General features: G+C 34.6%; 1 protein-coding gene across 1 annotated transcript in view; it reads right to left on the minus strand.

Moving 5' to 3' along the window:
* Window positions 1–17,430, minus strand: part of EPYC (epiphycan) — a 34,610-nt gene extending 17,180 nt beyond the window's left edge. Inside the window, exon 1 of the mRNA XM_081058889.1 lies at window positions 17,263–17,430. Within this exon, the coding sequence (XP_080915015.1) occupies window positions 17,263–17,427 (165 nt within the window). The 5' untranslated portion in view covers window positions 17,428–17,430. The remainder of the gene's footprint in view (window positions 1–17,262) is intronic.
* Between the last annotated feature and the right edge of the window lie 1,235 nt (window positions 17,431–18,665).

Below are 18,665 nucleotides of genomic sequence, written 5' to 3' on the forward strand. Positions count from 1 at the left end.
GTTACATTCCTTGTACCCGATTAAGTGTACTGAGACTTTTACCATTAATATTTATAGTTTTATTAATACTACTGCAAAAGATTTGAGACTTTCATTTTCCCATAATTGGCAGAGTTATCCATAGTCCATAGAAAAATCTTTCTGTACAGGTACTCAGTACCATTTTAAGTGACAATCACATTTTGGTTGAAAATAATTTTAACCAAAAACAATTTTAACCAAATCCATTCGTCTTTTAGCAAAAAGCACATGTAAATGATCTATATAGCCTTATTGCTAACATTAAGTCTACCTAATTTGTCTTAATTTCAGAATAAAAACATGGAAAAATAGTGTGTTCAGAAACAGCAGTCACAATCACAATCTTCCTGATTGCCCCATTCACCACTGAACCCCTTCAGCACCAGATTCTCATCAAGCATGCTGATCCCTCTTGTTTAGAATGGTCACAAACCATTTGCTCCTGTTAAGCACTGTGTGTGAACTAATAAAACTTAATATGTTTTCTTTCTTGATATATGTATTTTAAATCTCAGCACTTAATCTGCAGCTAAGTTTCCAATGAGAAACTTCATGACAATGTAATAAATATGTGATAGAAAGAATGCTATGAAAGAAGAATTCAGGTTACTCAGGTTTGATTATTACCTTCATGAAGGAATGAAAAGATCATTGAATGAGTGAATTGTAAATGATGAGAGGTTTGGCACACTTTATAATTATTGAATCAACCAAGTCTATTCCAAGCATTACACTTAAGTTATGATTAAATGTTCATTTAACCTGTCAATATGATTTTCTAAACATCACCAGTACCATTATTTTCCCTCTCTGTCTACTAACATTGCCATAATCTAAGTTACTACCCACTCTTGCCTGAAATACAAGAGTCTACTTACAGGAAGTTTGAATCTCCTGCATTATATATATACATATATATGTATATGTATATAGATATATATACATGTATGTATGTATGTATGTATGTATGTGTATATATATATATATATATACATATATATATATATATATATATATTCACCCTTCAGTGAGAATAAACTATTGAAAAGACAAAACTCATCCTGCTTAAAATATTTTAATGGTTTTGTATTGTCCTTAATAACCACAAGGACAATGGCCTTGCAGAAGCTCTGTAACGTATTGGTTTAGAGGAAGGATTCAGAGTAGATGATTTGACTCTAGCCTAGCTGTGAGGTCTTGGGCAAGTTACTTTACCTCCTTGAACCTCAGTTTCTCTATTTGTAAAATCCTGATATAAATAGTATAGCTGGGTTAGGATAAAAATGTTAATACACATAAAACACTTGGAATAATTTCATACTTATAGTAAGTGCCATGGAAATGTTTGCTATTATTTTTAGAATACATTCAAAACTCTCTTACTTATAGGGTCTTCATGGTTTGGCCCTTCTAGGGTTCTCTTCCTCAGTCTCATACCAATTGTGCTCTTTTACTGCACTGGTCATCTTTAGTTCCTTATGTGCTCCATGCTCCATTTTGTATAGGACATTTGCACATGCTGGTCATTCTGCTTGAAGCGCTCTCCACTCTCCATCTTTTTTTAAAAAGTTTATGTTATTTTATTTTTTAACAGCTTTACGGAAGGTATAATTGATATACAAAGAACTGCACTATTTAATATGTACATATAATTTGATAAGTTTGAACATACACAAACATCTGTGATAGGCCATCACCACAATGAAGGTAATAGACATAGCCACACCCCCCAAAGTACCTTTGTAATTAACTGTGTATTGAGCCCTTTATCTGGTTCAAGTCTTACTTCTTCAGGGGAATGCCTTGTGATCTGATATAAACAAACACACTTATGGACTTTCAGAGCATGTGTACTTCTTGTTGGCATATCAACTATTACATTTGTGGTAGATTATTTTTTTAATTGTTGCAAGTATTTCTTCCTAAGATCCACATCCCTTTGCAATATAATTTTTCAACTCCTACAAAATCAAGAAGTAGAGATTAATTTCGCATTCTTTGAATTTTGAATTTAGGCTGGCTTTCTGATTTGTTGTAGTGACCAGAATGTATTTATGTTGCATCAGTTTTGACGGTTCTCCAGAAACACTGCATGTTTTCATTTGCTCTCTAGGAACCCTGTCCAGTCATTATACGAACAAGTTGGGGTCAGCCTGTTAAAAGCTGAGAGATCACGTGGAGTAGAGGAAAACCATATAAGCTAAGCCCAACTTAATCCAATGAGCCCTGAACTAACCCAGCAGCAGGTTGCAAATACGTAAGTGACCTTAGTGCAAACTAGGAGCATAACACAACACAAATTGCTGAACTACAGAATTGTGAGCTAAGTAAATGGTATTTTAAGCCACCTAAAATTGGGATTATTTGTTACACAGCAAAAGCTAACTGACACAGATTTTTTTGTTGTATATGTGTATATCTGATTAATAGATATCTCCCCATGAGGGTAAATATATACATCTCATTATTTTTTTCACCATTATCTTCCCAGCTCCTACCCAAGCATGTCTTGCAATTCGTAGGCTGATAAGTATTGTTGAATAAGTGCAAGTAAACAGTGGGAATTTTAGATACTTTACGGGGAGTTTTGGATATCAGAGTAACAAAATATTTTAACATACTAAAAGTGCATGGGAGAACAGGTGTGAAACGTGATTAGTTATGGATCAGACATCTCCACATCTGCCAATGGACCTTCATTATAGTTGTGAACATGCTGTGAAAGGAAACTAAATGAGGTATGCTTTGCCTTCATTAGGCGAAACTGGTTTTGGCCGTACTACTGATCCAAAGATTTGGTTAGGTATAGTCTATATCTGAGAGAAAGGTGAGATTATATGCCCAGAGTCAGAGTCATTCCACACAATTCTGAGAGGCACTATTCATTTGACATTTTATATGAATGGTGCTCCCTGGATTTATAAAATGTAATGACTCTGCTAAGTACGTGTTAAATAAGACATCGGTTAACTAATCCTGACACTGAGGTTTCCCTTATCTTTTTTCCTATTCTCTTTATCTCAGCTACATTTATTGCAATTTTGGCTTAACAAGCCAACTTAGGCAGAGATGAGAAATTTTTTTGTTAATCTTGTCTTTGCTTGTTTTGTACAATTTGGAAAAAAGGACAGACATTATAGTAAATCCCTAAGGAATGAGAAAGCATGTCTACACTGAGATCCTAGTTAACTTATTAATATTCATTGAAAAATAAAGGTAAAATAATTGTTCTTATTAGAATAGGAAAAATTCTATTTTCATACATAAAATAGTATGAAATAGCAGATTTTCATACATAAAATAGTATTAGAAACAGAGTCACAGTGAGGTTCCCACCCCAAGAAATGAAAGTTACTTTAGGTTTTTCTCATGATTGAGAAAAATTGGTCTTAAAAATGCAAACTGGGAAGAGACCATTTCTCCCAAGTCCTTGGGAGCAGCATCTTAAATCTTGACTCATTATTGATGACAACACAGCTAAATAAAGGTAAAGTAAAATAAAGAGCATGGTAGCCTATGGAAGTGGAGTTTAGGGAAGAAGAGTTTAGTGTTAAGAACAACACTGTATGTAGGAGAGAGATATTAAATTTGTTGAACATAAACAGTATAGTCACTAAAGAGATCATCTCTGACTCAGAGAAAAGAAATTTCACTTGATTTCATCATGACTTAGCTGAAAATAGTCTGCATGGATTGAATACTCACTACCGTGTTTCCCCGAAAATAAGACCTAGCCCGATAATCAGCTCTAATGAGTCTTTTGGAGCACAAATTAACATAAGATCCTGTCGTATTTTACTATAAGACCGGATATAACATAATATAATACCGGGTCTTATATTAATTTTTGCTCCAAAAGACAAATTAGAGCTGATTGTCCAGCTAGGTCTTATTTTCGGGGAAACGGTATGTAGGAGAAACTGTTAAGCTCTTTCCATTGATTCCCATGTCATTCTCAGAACAACCCTATGTAGAAGGTACAATAATTGGGCACATTTGATAGATTTGCAAAATGGAAGATGAGAGGTGGGAGGACTAAATAAATTCCCTGAGGTTACACAACTTCTAAGTTGTTAAGGCTAGAATTTGAATCTAATCAGTCTTGCCACAGACTTGCTCAACTTCCTTAATTTTGATGCTGTAGTCAGCCAAATAAAATTCTGCTGAATAATCTAGCTTCTTAGGTACCTTCATTCTGAGAAAAAAGGGCTCTGGGGAGGGAAAGTGAGCACTAGCATCACTGAGAAATGACTATTCACATTGTAAACTCATAAATGGGCTTTGTTGCTCATATTTTAATCCTTATATAATTTTTCCCTGACATCACTCATCCATCTGCAGTCTGATCTGATCATGACTGATTATGTACGACCCTGAAGGCTGAACACTCAGTGCTGAACCCGAAGGCTGACGACCATACGGAGGTCATGTAGCCTTGTGGGAGCACTTGGCAGTCAATCAAACTTCCCCTGAAATTGACAAGTATCAAAAATATCACATAACATAACATAGGTAGATTGTAAAATTTCAGCAGCATTAATTTTCTCTCACTTTTGTGAGAAACACGTTTTATATCAGAATGAAACTTAAGCCTGGTTAAACATGGTGGCTAAGAAAATTCCATGCATTCACCAAACTGTTTCATTTTCCTCCTTGGTATTTATATATTTAGCTAAAATGTATTTTCCACTTTCTTTGAATCTAGATTGGGTCATGTGGCTAGTTCTGGCCAACTGATTGGGAGAGAAAGTAATATACCACATCTGGTCCAAATCAGTGAAGAGCAAATATACTTTCTCCACATTCTTTTCCTTTCCTCAGTCTGTCAACAGAAGATACCATAGTGACTTGAAGTCCCAAAGTGAAGATGGTGAAGTTCTAGCATGAAAGAAGTTTAGATCTCTGAATAACTACTTTAAGGACAGTAAACCTGCTGCCTGCAGCAGACAGTCCTTTCAGCAAGATATAATTTTTATTGTGTTAAGCTGTTGGGATTTTGGAGTTGTTTGTCACAGCTGCTAATGTAATTTGCCCTAATATAGACCTTTCCAACTTTTGTTATCCATTTCCTAACTATACTGAGGGAACAATTTTTAATACTTTTATCTGTTGATTTACCTAGTACATATCATTACCATTAGAAAAAAAATAAGTACTTTTTTTTTTTTGTCTCTCTTATTCACTCTGACTTCTCTTTTGCAAACAATTGTTCTTTAATCTTGGTATTTTGGTGTAGTACTTCCTGAAATATTATACCACCAAATTTGAATAAATTCACCATATTGCAACTTACTTATTTTTACATCTCAGCAATTTATTAACTTGATAAGTCAAAATTAATAAATGTATATAATTAATGAATGTCTTCAGATCAAATATCAAAATTAGTATGTTTTGGTTTACATCAAAATAGTATAAAATCATAATAGTTAATATTGACTTGCTAGAATTTTATATATGTATTTATGAAAACATTATGTACATCTTTTTTTGTTTTGTTTTTTAACGATCTATCCAGATTATGGTTACTCTTCATAAATTCATAACTCTAAATGGTAATGCTTCTTTGTATTTAATGCAATGTTTAAATGAAAAATTCAGTGCAAAAGAAACAAGCACTCATGATTTGAAGGTTTCATTTAATCATACCCTCTCTAGTCTCTTGTGAGACCTCAGCATTTTTTTGTTGTTGTTCACGTTTATTTTCTCATTTCCTTTTGTTGCCAGAAAATGGCAATATTACATTTTTAGCTGTCAGAAAGATTTTTCTCCTTGAGTTTTATCCCAGTTTATTAGGGATTCCATTCATCATCTTTCCCTTAGGCTCTAAAAACTTAATAGGTTTCCAGTATCTAGTCCTGACAAATGTATCTTCTAGTTCTAATTGAATGTCCCCAAATAATATTGGTAGGGAACTTTGGCAAAGGCTGTAGCAACATTATCTCATAGCAAAGTCAGTTCATGTTCCCTTTCCCCTTATTGCCCTTGTTCCCCCAGTAAGGATGCCAGAAGGACAATTTAGTGTAGGCTGAAATCAGTAATCTCATGAGAATGGGGATCGGGGGAGGGAGTCAATCACAGTAATTGAAAACAAAGAAGTTGGGCTGAAAACCAAGAAATCTGAACCTTCCAAGCTCTAGCTCTTTATTTTATAATGGAGTAATTTAGTATTTTTTAAGTTTCAATCTTTTCCACCCTAACACAAAGCAAATTGTTCCTTCTAATACAGCCTTTATTGAGGCATAAAGTATAATAAACCATGTCTTTTAATATGTAGAACTTCTCTGCAAAAAAATTGCTGTTCACTTATGATGATGATGATGATGATGATGATGTATATAAGGTATTCTGAATAGAAAAGCAAGTGCATTTATAGTAGATGGCCCAGGGAGGACCAGCTAATAGCTAATTGCCTTTGAAAGAGATAATCATTACCTTAAAACTTTTTTCTGTCCTTCACTATCAGTGGTAAAGACTTGCAAAATTTTGCAAATTTAGAAGGCTGTCTTTATCTCGTAGAGGCAGAATTACTTTAACTGGAATGCTAACCTGAACCCTCTTACTGCCACCGATATAGTCTCTGTAGTTTCTGCAGTCTCACTTGGGAACGAAACTGTAATCAAAAGATTGTTGATGACTATAGAACCAGAGCAAAGAACTCTAGGTAAGTCAGCTCTATAATAGCATAGGGCAAAGGAAGGGCTGTTTTCTAAGGGCCAAAATATCTAAATTTGTTGCCTATTGTAAGTCATTTTTGCAGTCATTAGCATGATGGAAATCATCCTGCCAATAGAAGGCTGCTGAAGAGTAGTTAATTGGCTTTGACCACATTTGATTCTATGATGTTCCTTTTTTCTCTCAGTACCAAATGTAATCCGCTTGAATCTCCATTCTGTACATGTTGTAGATTCAATATAGTTATAGTAGATGTGTTTTTATCTTAAATATCTTGGATTTTATTCTTTCATATTTATGTCTTTAATCAGAGTTCTAATAACTCCAAAGAGAACACACTTATAAAAATATTTGATCTAGCCTTAACATCTTTTTTAGAGGTCTTTTCTTCTTCTCATGTATGTTAAGAAGTGTAGTGAATAGTATATAGTTGCATGCATAGCATTTACCTCTTTAAAGCCCACATTAAATCTGATGGGAGAAATTGGCATGATGTCACTGTGATTATCCTTTAGGGCCTACCTGTCTGTATCTTGTATCGGGTGCACTGACATCACGAGCCAGTAATTGCACAACCTGATGGATGACAACAATACCACGCATGAATCTTGAATTATTTCACCTACCTTAATAAACACACTGTAAGCCTCTCTGTTCCTAGCAGACTCTAGACAGAGTTTACCGTAACTTGCCCGAGAAGTGTTAGAATGAGAAATTTGTGAAATTAGGAAAGATCTGGTGAAAATTAGGCAGATTAAAGAGGGCTAGACAGGACAATAGCATGTCAAGTTCAGTCGTGAGTTAGAAATTAGTATGATGGCAGAACATATCTGAGGTAGGATTGTTCAACTCAGAAATAGGGAAATTTCTAAAACATTCTTGAACAATGTTACTTTAGGCAGATTTATAATTTACTGATTTTTTTTTAATCTGTCTCTATGGAAGATGCTACAAGACTGACTCTAGAAGACTCTGTCAGAAAGACAAAAGTCCAGACCAGAAAGAGAAGAGAAGGCATTAATTTAACACATAGTATTAGAGAAGTAAAGGGACCAAATTAAAAAAACATGTTAAACTGGTTAAACAAAAATAGTAACTGAATCATAGTGAAACGATAGCAGGGGCAACTCAAACACCAAATCTGGATCCCACCCCCAGAGATTTTGATTTCAATAGTCGGGGTATGGCCTAAGCATTAGGATTTTTGAAAATTCTACAAGTGATTCATATATATGGCCACTCGAGAGGGGAAACTGATTCCGCAGAATAGGATGCAGGAGACAGAAATGCTAATGAAGTCCTGGAACTTGTAAATATTGAGTAAAATCTTGATGGGAATATAATAAAAGCTCTGCTGTTCACTAGGCCCCCAGGGGCCACAGGCTTCAGAAACAACAGCAGTGTTCTTTCAGGAATCTGCTGAGGTTGGTTCTCCAGCTGAAACAACAACAACAAAACAAGGGGAAGAGCAGAGACTCTCTGGGAGGTACATTTCCTAAATTCCATAGCAGAAGGATAGGAGCCACTGGGGCACATAGCTTCTGGGCTGGAGAATACCCCTTGCTGAAAGTATTGCTCACAAGAGCATCTCTCATTTAACTGACACAAAGCAGCATCAGGTGCCAGGAACCCCGGGCTATAAAACAATGGAAATTCAAAGGTTTCGAGGATGAAAGGGAAATAGAGAGAAAGAGAGGCTTCAAGTAGACCTGGTGATTGGGCTAGCATATTTAAAAACTGCACTAGTAAGCAGGGATATCTCAAATGCTACTGAGAGTAAAGCTATTACGTTAGGAGTCATTTCTTAGTGCAGTGCTGCTCATATGATAAGTGCATCAGGATTGCCTGGAGGATTTGTTAAATCCCCTGATCACGGGCCCCCTCTAGAGTTTCTGATTCATTAGGTCTGGAGTGGGACCTGACAATTTGCATTTCAGACAGGCTCCCAGGTGATGAGGATGTCCTCAGTTCAGGTACTAACTACACTTAGAGAACAGCTCCTCCAATAATGGTGAAACACTGCCATAATTTAACTCCTAGTGGGAAATGTCTCCAAATTGTGTTTCGCCTCAAAGTTTGCAGACGAGAGACAGTGAACATAAGCTGAAGAACACCTGTATGAAGCTATACCAAGATTTCTTTCATCTTCTGACATCTCAGTTACCACCAAGTCTCTTTTGGGGTCTTTGGCAATACTATGTACTCATTTGGGGAATATTCTTTTGCCTAGGAGAAATATTTTAGGGACTCAATATTAACTTGGTCTTTAAATTTGATGGGGGTTAGGGTCAGTGTTGTGATAATAATGTGTGTGCAATTAATGCTTCATTTTTTTTTACATAGCAAGGCCATGGGAGAGTTGGTAATGAACTAATAACAGTTTACGTGCCTCTGTTGAAACTACATCTGTATCTGTAAGGGTCCACTCAGGTGGCGTTCCTGAAGGGATCCAGCTTGACCCAGGCACTAAGAATCCTTCTAGCTGAGGTGAAGCAGAAGGAATTGGTGATGGGGCATTTTGGAGTGCATGTTCTTTGGACTTTTAAATCACAAGCCAAGCAATTCTGATTTTGTACTCAATCCTTTTAGATTTACACAAGTTTAGACTTACATTTGCAGGAGATGTTAATCTGTAGTCTTTTATTTTCCTCCAAAACTTCACAGAAGTAGAGGGGCTACATACAAATTTGTGCTTCTGGAAATTTATTTGAAACAAAATTTTCTGTTTCTGGAATTGTATTACTGGAGTCTATTTACTTAGTATTTGATTCATTGCAGAACCTCTCAGGAGCTCTGTTATTAGATAATGTGACTTGATATAATTTGAGGTAGAACATAGAACAGATAGTGAAATTTCAATCTCAGGTACAGAGAGGTATTTGAAATAAATTATTAATGTGCTTGGATCCATTTCAGAACCTACTGGGGTCAACATCTACAGACTGCCAGAGGACATCTAAGACTGGTGTTTGGCATAGGAGTAGGTCTCAGGAAGTTGGAACATGACTGTCCTAAAAATGGGCTGATTTTCACTCTTGAAGGAGAGAAAATTATGTTCTCTCTTGAAGGAGAGAACTCTTCAGTTAAGAGTTGAACTTAACAGTTAAGCCTAATGGAGAGGCCACAGTCCTGTGGAGAGGATGCATTCTCTGTTGGCCCCTTTCCTCACACTTCAAAGGGAGGAAGAATGACTGGGTAATTGGTGAGTAGAGGGAGTGAGGCCTGGGTGGGGGGAACTGCTTCCTTGTCAAGAGCTTGCATTTTTTTTTGTCCCTCCACACACATAATAAGACTTACTGAATCAGGCACTGTCCTAAGGCCTGTGGTTGACCAATCTTGCCTGCAACTGCTGACTTAGTCTGTTTCTGGAGTATTATGAAGTCCATAGGTGCTTCAGACTTAAGTCATACTTTTCAACCTAGATTTTATCAGAAATAAAGGGGATATTTTGAACTCATTTGTCTGAGTCCCATTTCTGTCTCTCTCAGTTGATTCTGAAATGAAGTAGGTCATAGGAGGAGCATATATGAGATTCCTTAAAACCTAACACGTATTGCCTAGAAAAATTTGAATATTATATATATCCATATGTGTTATAATAAAAATAATATAAAAAAATAATATAATAAAAATGCATAATTTTCATATATGGACCTGGCTCTTGGTTTCAGAGTATGTTCCCAACTCTTATTTTTTCTTTGCCTCACTTTTTTATTTTATATTTTAGATACCATAATGTAGTATAACAAATAATAATAAATGATACAAGATGCAATATTGTGGAGAATATAATACAATATACTTGATATTATATATTTTATAAATTAGTTTTATAAATTATATAATACAATATACTCAATACTATATATTTTATAAATTATTTTATGAGCTAGAATTGCATATAGATATTTTATCTATATTTGTATTTATTTGATATGTTTATAAATCTATTTTTGTACACATTTGTATTCATGTAAGTAGCCTTAAGTACTGTTCAGAAAAGGTATGGATAAATACATGAATAGAATAGTTTATATCTCAGATTTGCTGTATATCTCAGGTCTGAGACTGATGACAGATTGGGGGACATAATCTCTCAGCATATGTACATATTTTGTGACTGAACTCATACAAACCTATGTCCCAATAGATAACTACACATCTTGTTTATATATATATTTTTTTACTTCCTCTATTGTGTTGCAACTCTGTTTTTATAAGATGCCTAGACTGGGAGGTTCTGAGGGAAAAGAAGGGATTTGGCCTAATTTACCGGCCCCTATTCCTCGTCCTCAGAAAAATATTTCTATGTGGAGCTAAAGTGAACCCATGCCGAGTCAGCTCACATCCCATCGCGTCCATGAAGACTTTTCTGGTCACCAGTGAGTAAGCTTCAGTGGCTATTGATTGAATAAGTCATTTGATACTGAAGCTGAAGTGTATTAGAGATTTGCCACGTGCCAGGCTCTACATGAAATAGTCACCACCATTTGATCCTCACTAGGTATCTCATAAAGAGAAAGCTGAGGCTCAGAGGGGTTGCATGACTGCCCAAGGCCACACAGCGTGAAGGACCTGGACTCCCACAAAGGGAGTCAGCCTCCAGAGACCACATCACTCAACACTGTGAAAAACTGCCTCCCGAGGATAAAGCAAGTGAATACATGAGCAACACCCAAAGCCAGTGGTTTTTCCCACCATTCTTTGCAGTGTATATATATTAATGATTTTAGTGCCCAGGCAAAGTCATTTTGGAAAGCATACCTACTTATTCTCTTCGTTTAGGATCTCCACGGTGCCAGTAAATTTTTAACCAGTAAGTCCAGATAATATTTAAATTATGGGTTTGTCTCCCATTTTTATTTAAGTTTTGAAATCCAGAAGTTAAGTTTTGAAATCCAGTTATTTGGATTTTTATTCCAGCACAGACTCAAGTTTTTACTAAACAAAACAGAATTTTAAGTTTATATTTCTCCCAAATTAACCCACTAGGTGATTATAAATCTTGAAGCTATTCTGTGTTGTTCCATGATGTTATGTCAACAGTTTGTTTCCAGATACGTTAACAGGCTCTGAGCTGTTCAGCCTGGGTTACTAAAGAACATTCTTATGGGTTTCACATACTGACATGTAGATACGTTAAGTGCAATGGAATTCTGCTCTAAACATTAGTATTCAAATTGATTTAAGTGATCCATATTAATTATGTAAAAAAAATGTGACCATGAACACTGGCAATGAGAGCTGTATCTTATTTTCTATTTTATCTTGAAAATGGATGAGGAAGAAAGGGGTTTGGCAAAGATTACTCAATCCCCATATTCCTGACAAAGCAGCTTTCAGTTCAGAAGGATCATCTTACCTCTCTCTCCTTTAAATACTTTGACAGCTAAGAGAGTTGCTTAGATATTGTATTCATTATAATCACTTGAAAATTCTTGTTTTTCTGATTCCTAATAATCAAATTACTTAATTTCAGAGAAAAGAAACCTCAGTATTGGACACAGCTAACAAAAGTAAAGATTAAAGAGAAGCAGAAAAATAATGGAGCTTTTTATCGCCAAAGTCTCTCTGGTTTGACATTAAAAGGATCTGGTTTAAATGTTACTCTGAAATTTACTAGCTAAATAACCTTGGGCAAAATTCTGACCCTCAGTTGTTCATAACAATACTAATAGTAATAATAATCATGTCTTACATTACCAATTGATTACATTTAGATAACCTCATTTTAAGATTCTTCTTAAAAATCATTATCTAAAATAGACATTGATTTTTATAAGTAGTCCAAAATTAGTTTGATTCTATTTAAGTAATTTCTGGTGTAACAGGGTATTTACATATATTCTAAAATTATTTTGCCTGGCAACATATCATGATGACAAGAGAAAAGAAATCACTGATCAATTGTTCATTGGTACAGCTGTCTTCATTGAGTTCTCTCCCATCCTTACAGATCCACTAAGTTTAATTTTCATCCCTTTGACAAAGCTTATAGCTTCTTCATCTATAAATGTTATTTTTGAAGCTGAATTTATTTCAATGGAATTTTCATTATAGGGATGATTTTAAACAAACTAGCTACTTGTTTTACGAAAAAGAAAAAAAATGGCCTTAATTTTAAAATCAATGTGCCTTATAGTATATATCCATTTTCTCATTCAAGAAATTTCCTATTGGTCAATTATAATCAACATTTTTTATTAGTTATTTTTATTTACTTATGAATACATACCTTATCTCATTCCAGACAGTATTTGAGGCAGTTTTAAAAGCTTGTATGCTAATACTATATGTATAGGCTATTATATATGGAAATATAATAAAATAATAAATATATGTATTGAAGTGATTGCCCATTACTTAGATATATGTTGGAGAATGCCTAGTCACAATTATTCTTTGAAGTAGTTAGTTTTAAACTCTTCTTTCTTATAGTAATTAGATTAACAGTCAGGTGTCTATAAAGGTTGCTTGTAGTTCACATTATTTACCCGTAGAAGAATGATTTTTTTTTTTCTCTTTCAGGAGTGTTGGAGCACTTGACATTGAGTTTAATAAAACCAATATCAAGTTAAAAGGACAATTTGGAAAATGGTAGAAAATGGAGGGCGTATAGTACAATCTTTAATTAATTTGCTGAAGATTATATTGTGATATGAGAAGATAACATCACTATGATTATACACCATTAGTAACTGTGTAATCTTAGTCCAGTTACTTAGCTGCTCTTTGTCTCAATACCCACATCTATTTATTGGCAATAACGATATACTTTATAGTTTTGTTGTGAGAAATAAATAAGATAATACATATGCTATGCCTGGGACTGATCAGGTACTAGCACATATCGGGTAGGGATATGCCTAGAACAGTACCTGGCACACAATAAGTGCTCAATCAGGGTTAGCTATTAGTCATCAGGAAGGAAAAAGTCTATATTGTAGTCTCACCGCTTAGAGTCAGTTCCTACTCATACCATTAAAGTAAAATAAAAGCTCAGTAAAAATTGCAACAATGTTACCTCATACCAACAAATGTATCCATTGGGTAAAATAGAGCATTGTGATAGAATTGCTGGGCTGAAAGCTGCTCCTACCACAGAATCCAGCAGGTGCTGGGTATTCTAGGTCATCAGAAATCACAGTCACAGACTGGAATACTATTACTGCATATAATTTTCAAAACCAGAAATGCTTTTGTGACGTTTCCCCAACACTAGGGAGGTAATGACCATACTACCACCAGTAGAAATCAATAAAGCTCTATTGAGATTCTAAACCTGAAGATGGGGGGAGGGGGGATTTGGCTCATTGCCCAGAAAAATCACTGGACTCACACATGCAAGCTTTGCAGCAGTAAATTCAAATTTGGGTTCCAGAAAAAAAATATTTAATTATTACTTATTTTAGTTTTCTATTGCTACGTGATAAACTCCAGAAACCAAGCAGCTTAAAACTACTATATGCATTTTTTTAGCTCTCAGTTTCTATGAGTCAGAAGTCCAGGGCTAGCCTCAGGGTCTCACAAAGCCAAATTAAGGTGATGGTCAGGGCTTTGTCCCATGTGGAGCTCGGGGTTTCTTGTATTTATAGGACAATGGTCTTTCTAAACTTGCTGGCTGTCCGCATCTCAGCATCTAGAGATTTCTGCATTTGTTGCTATGTGGACTAATTTATCTTTAAAGCCAGCAACAATTTCTCTTGCATTGAATTTCTCACATGCTTCAAATTTTGTCCCCAACCTCAAAACACTGAAGTAAAGGGCTTGGAGTTTAGGTCAGGCTAACCAAGATAATATCCTTTTCAAATTTTCAAATGTGCCATATAACATAACCTAATTACAGGAGCGATATCCCAATGAATTCATGATGTTAATTAAGAATTATAGAGGGCATGGACACACCACGGGATGGGTCACTTAGGGGGCATTTAGAATTCTGCCTATCACGTATGTCAGAAGCATTAAGGATTAATCACTGAAAGTCTAGACCAAAGGATCTATACTATTGGCCTAAAATGCCAAGGCTTTGAATTTATAAGAAAGAAACCGGCATTTAGAAACATTGTTTGATTATCCCATAAATTTAAAATTTTAGAATATAAGTTGCCTTTTCTACAGATAACATAAATTCTAGGCTAAAACAGACAACCATACTCTTGGCATTAAGGACAAAAAGTAAAGAATCTGATCTCACCATTCTCCATGTGCTTCATTTACCATCAATTATTTCATCAGCTGTACCCTCTATGGGTGTGTTATCAGTGTTCCTTCAGAAAGTATTAAATAGGATCAAGAACATGTGGAACAACTGCCCTTAATTTATAAAGATAAGGCAAATAATCTTACCAGGAGTCACCAGAATCTGAATTTCCAAGACTGCATTCGAGAAATTAATATCATGAGTAGCTATATTCTAGAATCATTCACATGGCTGGGTCTATGGCTCTATTTCATATCTTCTCATAAGGAATTAAATACTAGTTCTTTGTTTGCTTGGAAAGCACTTTATAAAAGAAGAGCTGAAGTTTTTCTGAATTTTGTCCCTCATGTCATCTTACTTTACCATATTGTTTTTGGATTTTCTTTTTCCCCATAGGTGATGGGTGAGTGGGTTGGTTGGTTGATTTTTCCTACTGGACAAAACTTGTAATTTAAAAGAAAAAAAATCGTGTATAGCTTATGTTTTCAAATGCGTTATGTTATCATAAGTATATATATGTGTGTGTGTGTGTGTGTGTGTATATCATCTAACTATAAATTAATTTTCTAATATGATTTCACCACAAATAATTGTTAAATCAGGGAATCAGGGATGATTATATATTTCAATAAACCACAGTGATTGTCGGCGACACTCTGGAGCCCTCAGTTGCTACTAGGATTCTGAACTTGGCTAGGCCCATGTGGAAATCAGGGATGTGGGCATGAGGTGGGGGCTGGGTGTATAAGGAGACAATACCGCATATTTGGTACTTTGAAAAAAGGTTGCTATTCCAACATTAAAAACAAAAAAATACTTAATAAAGTTGTACATTATATAAGTATATTTATTGGGTTATATTTTTTGATGGCAGAAAGAATTTCAGAATGTTTTAAGAATCTTTAGGGCCTACAGAGAAGCGAAAAGGAAAAGCAAGAAATGCTTAAAAGAGGTTTGCAGATAAAGCTCATTGGCGTCACTATTCAGTCCCTTGACTTTACTCCCCAGCCCTACTCAAAAAAGAGTGGATTCACTTATGGCATTCATCCAACCTCTTTAGTCCTACAATTTTTTTTTTTTTTTTGGGAAATGACAAAGAAGTTTAAAATATTTTATTTGGTTGATAGCAACAGATATGCACTGAATTATTATTTTTTTAACATGTACGCAAGATGCAAAAAGGAGCAGGGTAAATGAATTAAGCATTAGAGACTTTTCTTCTTCTACGTTGCACTGATGCCTTCAGTTAGAGAAATAGAGATCGTGTATAGCAAGATTGGTATTAATGACCATACATTCTCAACAGAGAATCTCCTTAGCATAACAAAGCCATAAGGGAAATGAATCAAAGAGTGATTATTAATGAAGACTTTGAAAACAGAATCACAACCAATGTGCAAAAGAAAAGTGATCTGTTTGTCAAGCCTGAAAATTTACTGAAGAGTGGAAAAGAGAAAAGGGGCGGGGTGAAAAAAATGAGGACAAAAGAGAGAAAGATGGAGTGAAAAAATAGGGTAAGGAGAGAAGACTTGAAAACTATTGTACTTTGAAAGTCTGATTCTTGTATTTCATAAGGCACCATAAACAATAATGAAAACATTTACTATCTTAATGAAGATATACCTAAGTTCCGTACAATTTAAATATATGCTTTTGTCCAAATGTCTCATTTTCCTAGTTATAAAAAGTAGTTATTTTAAGATTTACACTTGAATGACTGCCCAAAATATGTTATGATCCTGAAAAAATGATGCAATTTCCCTTTTGGTTTATTTATACTTAGTTTTTTGTCAATGTTGTACTTTAATTACACTCCAGCATTTCAAGGTCTGTTTGTTTTCTGATTCAGAAAAATTAGTCTGTATCCTTCAGTTATGTAAAAAGCCTAGTATTGAATTAGGAGCATGTCATCTCAGATTTATGACAATGCCTGCATCACTGTTGAGAGACAATCATTTAGGAAAGCACATTTGTTCTTGGAATTGCAGTGAAGTACCAAACCATTGTCCTTTCTTTGCATTCTTTTTATTTTCTTCTAATTTATTTTAATCTCACATTGTTTTCCTTTACCCCAAACTTCCTCATCATTGCGTATGTATTATTTTAACTTTTCTTTTCCTTGCTGCCTTTTCTTCTATTGGTTCTCTGTTCTAACTTGGTAGAAACTCTTTGAAAAGGAAATGAAGTGAACCATGAGAAAGCGAAAGAGTGTCTTAATGTTTATATCTAACAGATTGACATGCTCTGGAGAAAAGGTTTGTATGAAATTATTAAGATAGAACATCTCTATTTATAAATAAACAAAAATCTGCTTGAAGAGAACAACCCCCAGTAATTCCTCATAAAATCCTTCCAAATGTTACCTCAGCTTTACCAATCGGTATGTTTTCATAGTTGTATAAATTATCCAGGTCTTCCACGGTGGCATCATAAGCTTCTGAGTCATAGTTGATGGGCTCTAAAGTTGGAGCAGTCACAGCAGCATCAAAGATGACAAGTCCCAGAACGAGCCTTGCTAATGCTTTCATTTTTTCAAATTTTCCTAATCATAAAATATTAAAATGCATAAATATTTCATTGATAATAAGTCATGAATAGTTTGCACTAAATAGGAATGATAGATCAATGTCAGCACTGAGGAACTCAAGCTGGTAGTTTTCTTTACATGGATAATTTATAAACATAACACAAGAAATTGTATGACTTCTGAGGATTATAGCTACCAGACGTTCACATTAATGCACAAATCTCTCCACGTTTTCACAGTAGGTATTGTAATTACAGTGAAATTGATTTTATTTTATAGAGAAGCATGGGGAAAATGGGATGCAGAAAGACTGTGATACACTTATTCACAAAAGTCTTTACATTATCTAAGATTTTTACCATTTGCTAAGCATTAAGATTTTTCATCAACTCTGAGAGGCAGGAATGAGGATGGTGAGGATGATGGTGGTGGTGGTCGTGGTGGTGCTCACCATAACTGTTACACTATTTTGCAGATGAGGAAACCAAGACAGTTGGTTAGTGTTACAACTAGGACTCACAGCTGTTTCTTGCACATTCAAGCTTAGGGCTTTTTCAGACAAAATAATTAAGTTTTCTTTTTTTCTTTCTTTTACTTCTTTGTTGCCTCTGGGTATTATATATATATATATATATATATATATATATATATATACACATATATATATATGATTTAATATGTTCATGCTTTAAAATTTCATGCAATATTTTTCAAAACATGTTCTTAACTAAATGGAGTAGAAAAGAGTGTTATTTTTCCTTTAGTCTTTAGTGTTTTGTTTTAATTCTTAATAGCTATCTAAGGTTTAAACTCAGAATTCATAGCAATTCATGTCTGAAAGGCACTGTTTGGCAAATTTCCCTTAAAGGAGGATTTGCACACATGTGGAATTAGAGAAATATTTTGTTGTGTAATTCTTTAATAAGCACAATTATTTTCCATGATAACATTATGCTTTTGGGAGATTTAATCAAGATAAGATTTGAGTTATTTTCTTTTTTATATATACTCCTTTGAATGCATTTTAGTTTAGGAAAAAACTCATGATTAATTTTAAACGTCTAAGTTGGGCCTATCAAAATGTCACCTAGTGATTATTTATTGAGGAAGCAAAGTATTTGTAAAGCTTTTTATCATGTATGTCTACTTTTAAAGGTTTTGTATTTTGGGTACACATCTTGGGTTTACTTTAAAAACAGTACTTATGATGTTTGTACCTATGCACACATATAAAGGGAA

This window comes from Rhinolophus hipposideros, assembly GCF_964194185.1.
Source record: "Rhinolophus hipposideros genome assembly, chromosome: 9".
NCBI classification, from domain to species: Eukaryota; Metazoa; Chordata; class Mammalia; order Chiroptera; family Rhinolophidae; genus Rhinolophus; species Rhinolophus hipposideros.